Here is an 8,782-nt window from a genome sequence, read left to right as displayed (position 1 = left end):
AGGAAAAGACTGAACACTCGCTTTTTTTTTTTTACAAAGAGAATATTTTTAAGAGTAGCGACACCTGCCATTTATTGTAAACTTTCATTATCAACCCTAGGCATGCAACAGACAAGGAGCATTCAAAATCTGGCAAAGTTTGGTCTCCTACCAAGCTGCTTCAACCTTCACAGCAGAGCATTCCAGCAGCTGAAGCTCATATGTATGGAATCATACACATTTCAAAACTATCTTTTTCTTTCATTTGTTGGGTTTTTTTTTTAACACAGAAAAATGAGCAATATTATCTCAACTGTATGTCAATTTCAACAAACCAAGAGCATTAGGGCAAAAATTAGTGCTAAAATAATGACATTCTGGATTTTTTTTAATATACCAAAACCAGGTGTGGCTTTTAGAGTATTACTCGTAATAACAAGCCACTACCAAAGCCAGTGCAAAAAATGTGTTAGTTTCATATTCAGCTGAAACCCAAGTGTCTCTCTCAACATCCCAGACCCATCTGCTGGCAACCTAAGGGAAAGAAAAGAAAAAGCTATTTGTGAATCTCTATACAGCACAGATTTTCTATGTCTGTATAGAACACACAGCATGATATAAATGCTGATACAATTGCATTACAGACTTACAAGTAATAACAACTGCAAAATCACAGAATAAACAGGTCCTATTCAATGTTAAAATACACATTCTCACTCACACCCCAACAGACCCAAAAATCTCTACACCAAAACTTCAATTCTCTCATGTTCTCTTGTTGGCACTTTAGCGTACCATAACAGCACCCCTTCAAAAGCCAGGTAAATAGACATCAGTTTGCGGAACATGTCACAAAGAAGTCACTTCTCCCACTCCTCCACCTCCAGCTTACTCCAGTCCATCTCAGACCATTCACGGGGCTCTCAGCTTTTTTGATAAAACTCTTTTCAAAGCTAAAAGGTGTGAATTGGCTTCTGGAATAAACACATTCCTCAGGAGAAAAAAAACCAAAACAAAACAACTTGGACCATTTCAGTTACCTGCTCTATCCTACAGCTCCTCAGTCAAAGGACAACTTCAGGGCAGCATGCCATGAGACAGTACCAGAAAAGTGGCTAGGTCTCCTCTTGTCCTAATGCTGTTGGCTTCTCGAAAAAGCAATCCCCCCCCACCCCCGTGACTGGCTTTGGTACTGAAGATCACAACCCTTCAGAGACTGTTTCATGTAACCCACTAAAACCACATATAGTCTCATCATCTTTCATCAGGTTCAAGAGCTGATGTCGAAACACTCCTAAATAAAAGTGCTCTGAAACTCAGCAAGATACTTAAAGGTGTTCTGAATGTCAGCATGAGCTTGTAATACATGTACATTCATATACAAACATAGGAATATCTAGTGCACTTTTCTTTTGGGTGTGCCAACTTCAGATCACTAACGTTAATTTGTAGTTCAAGGAGCATGTCTGGTGGCAGCTACAGTTGAAACAGTTCCCATCCCTTTCTTTGTCACCCCTTCCTTTCCATATCACCCCAAACTGCAGCCACACAGCATTTTGTGCTGAACGTGACAATCCAAGTGGAGATCAAAACACACTGGAAAAAGAAATTCACTGCAGTTGTGCAACTGCACTGGCCCAGCACACAGTGGAAATAACCGCTGGAGGGGGAAGAGCAGCATGGGCTGCTTACCACTGTTGCCAGTCTCAGATTACAACATCCACAAGGGTTAGGCAGAATTGCAGCAGTACCTTCAATTGTCCCCCCGGCCTACTGCTCTGCATAAAGAACCCAAAGGCTTCAAGACCACCTCAAACTAGTAAAGCTGCTGAATGTGGATGAATGCCTAGGAGATAACAACAATTCTAAAAATTATTTTCAGTTTGCAAGAGATAAGTAATGTTTGCTCACTTCCACTGCCTGATTTGCCTTTTCCACAATTAGTACTGATACCACATACTTATAGCGATCAAAGTTCAGTTCCTTCACAGCTTTTAATATTTCTTCTGAGATCGAAGCACACAAGGAGAGACTAGAAGCTCCATCATATTTGTCTTGTTGAAGTTCACTCTATTAAAAACAATTTTGAAAAATCTTAAGCTTTTCATCCTGGTAGTCTTTTGCTGAAGAACTTTTACAGTCATTTCTGTTATGAGAGCATTAGAAGAACTAATGAGTACAACAATCAATACAGACAGTGCTCTCAAACAGCAAAGGCTGCACTATTTTTACTGTTAAATGTTTTATCTATTTTTGGAAAGTGACAAACACAGATGGCCAATTTCCATTTATCAAACAGGAGTGTATTCTCCATCATTTGAACTTGGTTCACTGGAAAACAGCACTACAAAATCTATTCCAAATATCCAAGGTGTGTCTTCCAGACAGCATAATTACAAGAGCTGGGTTTATCTATTCAACCTACCACTAACAGCTACATATCTCAAGATACTATGTTGTCCTCTACCACCAGTGTGGGGTACAACCAAGGACAACCTGGAGCTTCAGCAGGGAGGAACATCCTTGTGTTGGCCACATTTCTGTTTTTCACTCATGAAAAGGCAGAAGACTTAGGCTAAACAGAATTTCACAGCAATTTCTGTAGACTCCTAGAAGGACTTAGGGTGGAAGGGTTCCCTGGAGGTAGCCAGGCCAACCTCCTGCTCAAAACTGTTCACAGACCTCGCTCAGGCTGCTCTTAATGTATCCTTTCAATATATAAATGGGCCTTATAAGGAGGACAGAGAAGACTTTTTGCACCTGCATCTGCGGTGACTGGACAAGGAACAATGGTTTTAACCTGAAAGAGGGTAGAGTGAGATTGGATATAAGGAAGAAATTTTTTACAGTGAGGGTGGTGAGACATGGGAAGAGGTTTTCTGGAGAAGATGTGAATGTCCCATCACTAGAAGTGTTCAAGGGCAGGTTGAATGTGCAGCCTGGTCTAGTGGAAAGTGTTCCTCCCCATGGCAGGGGAGTTGGGACTGGATGATCTTTAAGGTCCCTTCCAACCCAGACCATTCTATGATGCTATAAAAGATTGTTGTCCTTCATTGTTGCTTAATTTTTGTACGTGGCAGTCAGACTGTCAAGGACACCACAAGTATATTTTGTGGTCATGTGATAGTAGTACTAACTAATTGAAGAGTACAATCCCACAAATTCAAGGTGAGGATATTTTGATAACTGGATGCAGATTAATGTACTCTGAACATTGCTATAGCTCAATTTGATTTAGAAATGGCTAAGAGTTTAAGAAGCTTCAGCTCCATCTGAATAGCATGTGTTCACACCGTGTTCACCTTGCAGAGGGCCACCTGCACTTCACAAAACAGAGTGCATTCATTCTACATTTGTGTGCCAAAACCCAAAGTCTGCAGATTTATCATATGTCTAAGTTTATGCAACTTACACTGTTAATATAATCTTTGCAAAACACACTACTTTTGCAATAAAATCAGACAATTTAAATAAATACTATACCGTTAGTATTGCTTGAGCTTTGTTTCTTACTAAGTAGTCCTGAACTCTATTGTACGGCTCCAGCCTGTAAGTATTAGCGTATCTTATCTTTGCCTTATTAGCTCTGGATGCTAGCTTAGATTTTGCTGGATCACTAGCTTGCTCTTCTTCCACTGGAGCCAGACCTGAAACTTCATAAGACTGTGCACTTTTTCCTTTCACCTGTGAAAAATAATAAAAAACTCTACTTCACATGTCAATATTTCAGCATTTAACAGTTTAAATAATACTTTATGATTTACAGTTAAGAGGAAAAAAGCACCACAATTTGTCTAGGAACACGTTACAAAAAAAACAGAAAGGCTAGAAAATGGGTATCATCTTCTGGCTGTTTTGACACTACTGTTTTGACTGAAAAAAAGAGAACAGTAGTTAATTTCTGCCAAAATTTGACTTCTTTTCAACCAAAACCCAAATGAAGTTTGCATTTAAACTGAATCAGACACACCATACTAGCACTCTGAATCTGCCCTGCTTCCCAGTTAAAACCACATAACATTAACATGTGTCCGAAACTGTAAACCACAACTTCAAGATTTTCATTCAAACAGCCTATACAAAATATTTGCTTGATTAATTTGCTATGTAATTTCATTCTTGTCCTCATTCCTTATGAAGATACCAAACAAATGCATCCTGTATTAATGATTTAATTTCTCATTAATAAAAATAAAGGGGGGAGGGAATTATGCGCCAATTTGTGAGCTTTGTAATTTTGCTTGGAACTTAAAAACAGAGCAGTTCTTTTTATTTGTCATCAGAACTCTGAAGATCCACATTTTCTTTCCATCCAGGTTGTATATGATCACTCTTCAACAAACATAATAAAATTTGGCCCTCTGTGAATGCAAGCTGCAAGTCTGTTGATGCACACAAAATGTGTCACCTGCTGTCCTCCACGGCTGGCTTAAAACATAACTGTAAAAGGATAACAAAACAAAAGAGAGAGGAAAGCACATGGAACCTATGAGATCACAACAAATGCTACAGACTGTGGTCTTCCATACCATCTGCTTCCTAACTGCTTTCAAGTTCTGCTAACTTTTCAGTCTCTTGCTCCATTACCTGACTACACCTGGAACTTAGGTGACAGAAAATCATCAGTTCCTTTTCAGAAGAGCAGAAAAGAACACAAAGGTGATATAATACCACAGTGTAACGCTTACACAAAGAAGTATAATAAAACAATTATACACTTACGGTGTCTGGTGAAAAGATGCACTGCTCAGGGGCTCACAAGCCCTTCAGTCAGAGTTTGAGAATAAGGGAAGCAATGCAGTTTCTTTATGAGATCACATACATGCTGTCACATACCCTATCAACACTGTGGACATTATCTACATCTCTCCTTTAGTTCCTTACAATTAGATGGCTGTTGAAAACTAGTGATGTTACACTAGGGCTGCCAGACTGGCTGCAGGTATTTGTTGATACCACGCCAACAATGCAAATTCCAAATACTGCTTACACTATGCTAAAAATGCAAGGAACAAACACAACTGCACTTAGACTATGCATACTTGTTAACCTCTAACTGAAACTCAGATCCATAAAGACTACAACCCCTACTTGCTCATCACAGGTCTCTTAACAGAATAAAAACCACCTCAAGTTTACCAGCTGAGCTGCTCAAATGAGCATCCCAATACATGTCAGTGGAAATGAACCCATGAAAAATGCATAACAGCAACTCTTTGCTAATATGGTTTAGCATAAGTTACAACACCTTCAGGCTGTACCAGTACAGACAGCAGAAATTCACGTCTATAGCACATTACTTCTAAAATGCTGTTACTTACAAGTTTAACTGCTACTATTAGTGACAGGAGACTTCATAATCATTTGCTCATGTGCAAGAAGCAATTTATTAGAGACAACCAAAAACATTACTGATACCTCTACACAAATGGCATGTAAATAAACCTACCTCTTTATTTCACAATATGAATACCGTGGTTCTAAGTTTTAGCACAACGTAACAATTACCTTTCTATATATTTGTATCCCTTGTGAAAGGATTTACATTTGACACTGCCCATCATATCTGAAAAATCATGGCAGTCAGGTGAAGTTCCCGATGTGCCTGGCAAACCCTTGGAGCAGATTCTCCTGGAAGGCATGCTAAGGCACATGAAAAACAACAAGGTGCTTGGTGACAGCCAGCTAAGGGGAAATCCTGCCTGACCAATTTGGTGGCCTTCCATGATGGGGCTACGGAGCCGATGGACAGGGGTAGAGCAGTTGACGTCATCTACCTGGACTTGTGCAAAGCGTTCAACACTGTCCTGCACAACATCCTTGTCTCTAAATTGGAGAGACATCAATTTGATGGATGGACCACTCGGTAGATAAAGAACTGGCTGGATGACCGCAAGCAGAGTTGTGGTCAATGGCTCAATGTCCAGATGGAGACCAGTAACGAGTGGTGTCCCTCAAGGATCGGTGTTGGGACCGGTCTGTTCAACGTCTTTGTTGGTGACATGAACAGCGGGATTGAGTGCGCCCTCAGCAAGTTTGACAATGACACCAAGCTGTGTGGTTTGGTTGATACGCTGGAGGGAACTAATGCCATCCAGAACGACCTGGACATGCTTGTGAGGTGGGCACATGCCAACCTCATGAGGTTTAACCAAACCAAGTGCAAGGTCCTACACCTGGGTCGGAGCAATCCCAGGCACAGCTACAGGTTGGGCAGAGAAGAGATTCAGAGCAGCCCTGTAGAGAAGGACTTGGGGGTATTGGTCAATGAGAAAATGAACAAGAGCTGGCTTCAGTGTGTGCTCGCAGCCCAGAAAGCCAACCGTATCCTGGGCTGCATCAAAAGGAACATGACCAGCAGGTTGAAGGAGGTGATCCTGCCCCTCTACTCTGCTCTCGTGAGACCTCACCTGGAGTATTGTGTGCAGTTCTGGTGTCCTCAACATAAAAAGGACATGGAACTGTTGGAACACGTCCAGAGGAGGGCCACAAGGATGGTCAGGAGACTGGAGCACCTCCTGTATGAAGATAGGCTGAGGAACTTGGGGCTGTTCAGCCTGGAGAAGGCTGCGTGGAGACCTCATAGAAGCCTTCCAGTATCTGAAGGGGGCCTATAAGGATGCTGGGGAGGGACTCTTCATTAGGTACTGCAGTGATAGGACAAGGGGTAACAGGTTATAACAGGGGTAATTTATATTGAATATAAGTAAGAACTTTACTGTAAGGGTGGTGAGGCACTGGAATAGGTTGCCCAAGGAAGCTGTGAATGCTCCATCCCTAGTGGTGTTCAAGGACAGGCTGGACAGAGCCTTGGGTGACATGGTATAGTGTGAGGTGTCCCTGCCCATGGCAGGGGGGCTGGAACTCGATGATCTTAGGGTCCTTTCCAACCCTAACTATTCTATGATTCTGTGACTGTACAAAAGCCTGTTCTTATGTTACTTTATGCTACTAGATAGGCTTAACTTTGGACACACAGAAATAAGCATACTGAGAGAAAAAGCTTTTGATACTTGAAAGAAAAGCCGTTTGGTGGCAAGTCTGTTTTAACAATCAGTAGTTGCTTTATAATGAAAGAAAACAGTTCTTGGTTATTTATTCAAAAGAGGGCATACTTCTTAACCTAGAGAACCTAAAGTAGCATCCTGAGCTGGAAAGACTGCACCACTGAAGGGAGGCCCACTCTTGCCTACTTTTTACCTTCACAAGCTTTTAACAACTTTGCCTGCCAATGCGTGAGGCAGCATACCAACTGCAAGGTTGACATGGACATGCCATGTGACCAAGCAGAAAGAGGACAAGCTACCCAACCTAGTATAAACCAGATGGCAGCAGCACTTCTGCTACAAGTTTGCACAAGATCACACTCACCTTTTAAGCACACACCGACCCCACATTCTCCCACCACATCGGCCCTCCTAAGGGCCCAAGCCCCATCACTCCCTCCTTCCACCGGCAGCTGAAGCGCTACAGGCCGAGCCAGCGCCCCTGCCTCAGGCGAGCACAATGGAGCGGGAGGACACCGCACTCCACCGCAGCCCGCGCTCGAGCCACGCGACGGGCGCGCGGTGCGGCCGTTACGGCCGTTACCGCTGCCCTCACACCCGTTCCCTTCCATACACAGCTGGTATACCACAGCCGCCGGCGGCTTAACCCGCCGGGGCTGCCAGGCGGCCGCTCTCGCTGCCTTTATCCACCAAGCCCTGCCGCACCAGAACGTCGAGCTTCTGCGCCTTGGAGCTCATCTCTGGGGCTTGCGGCAAACAGCGCCGCTTCCCCCGAAGGGAGGCGAAGCGAAGACCCCAACCGCCTCTCCTTTCCCCTCTTCCTGCCTCCACCCGCTCCCGCCGACGTGCCGCAGCAAATCCACCCTCGCCCGCCGCGGGCTGGACCAGCCCCCTGCGAGACAGGCGTGACGTCGCGCGCTAGCTGGGCGTCGTGACGTGAGCGGGTGCGTCCAGCAGTAGCGGAGGTAACGGCGCTACGGCGGAACGGCGGGGGTGGGCTCTGCGGGCGAGAGGGGGCGGATCGGGGGCTTCGGGGTTGCTGCCGGCCCGGGGAACGTGCTGGTGCTGCGGGAGGGGGGGTCAGCCGCGGGTGGAACCCGGGGCTTGGCCACGCTCCCTGCAAACGGCAGCTGCCTGCTCCGGATCGGGTCTGTTCCAGGCAGCAGAGGGCGGCGGGGATCATGTTTTGCCTCCTGTCTCTGGCAGTGAAATGGGGAGCGGGGCGCAAAGTAAGGCGGAGAGCTGAATTATGTTGTGTGGACGTTATAGGTATTTTTTTTCTAGTAGTAGTAGTAGATAGGATACTCCTGATGGCAGCCAATGTCAGTTCTGGTACGAACTGTCATACCTACTGTGTGCTGTTACCCACGTATATGTCTAGTGTCTCCTTAACGCCGCGAATTCAGAAATCGTGTACTGTGAGGGTCAGTTCCACCACCTAAATAAAGAGGGAAAAAAGTGTTTTAAGTTTAATGGAGTCTTTTTATATTCGTTGTGATAACTTCATTTTCAAACCATTTTTGTCTATTTTTTTCTGTTTAATTAATGAGTTTAATTAGTTTTTGTTGATTTCTTTTTTTTTTTTTTTTTTTACCAAATCAGAAGGTGTCGTGGTTTAAACCCAGTCAGCCACACAGTTTCTACTCCCCCCCCATCTTTCTTTCCTTCTCCCCCCCCCCCCCCCCTCCCCGTAGGGATGGGGAGGAGAATCGAGAGAATGTAACTCCCATGAGTTGAGATAAGAACAGCCCAGTAACTAAGGTATAACACAAATCACTGCTGCTACCACCAATGAT

General features: G+C 44.1%; 1 protein-coding gene across 1 annotated transcript; it reads right to left on the bottom strand.

The window, feature by feature from the left end:
- Window positions 1–97: 97 nt before the first annotated feature.
- Window positions 98–7,825, bottom strand: DYNLT2 (dynein light chain Tctex-type 2). Its single transcript, XM_065680371.1, has 4 exons — window positions 7,692–7,825; window positions 3,463–3,663; window positions 1,891–2,049; window positions 98–513 (listed from the first exon to the last, which is right to left on the bottom strand). Exons 1-4 carry the CDS (start codon window positions 7,722–7,724, stop codon window positions 403–405), a joined length of 504 nt encoding a protein of 167 aa, XP_065536443.1. The 5' UTR covers window positions 7,725–7,825; the 3' UTR covers window positions 98–402.
- Between the last annotated feature and the right edge of the window lie 957 nt (window positions 7,826–8,782).

The sequence above is a fragment of the Lathamus discolor genome, chromosome 5, assembly GCF_037157495.1.
Source record: "Lathamus discolor isolate bLatDis1 chromosome 5, bLatDis1.hap1, whole genome shotgun sequence".
Classification (NCBI taxonomy): Eukaryota; Metazoa; Chordata; class Aves; order Psittaciformes; family Psittacidae; genus Lathamus; species Lathamus discolor.
The sequence above is the reverse complement of the archived record's forward strand: the minus strand, read 5'-3'. Positions and strand labels throughout refer to the sequence as shown.

Coding starts and splice junctions, on each gene's coding strand:
- DYNLT2 (XM_065680371.1), bottom strand. CDS start 7,724: ATGAGCTCCAAGGCGCAGAAGCTCGACGTTCTG. Junction 2,050..3,462: donor AAGCTCAAGCAATACTAACG/GTATAGTATTTA, acceptor TGTTTTTAATAG/AGTGAACTTCAACAAGACAA. Junction 514..1,890: donor AGGCAAATCAGGCAGTGGAA/GTGAGCAAACAT, acceptor TCTTTCCCTTAG/GTTGCCAGCAGATGGGTCTG.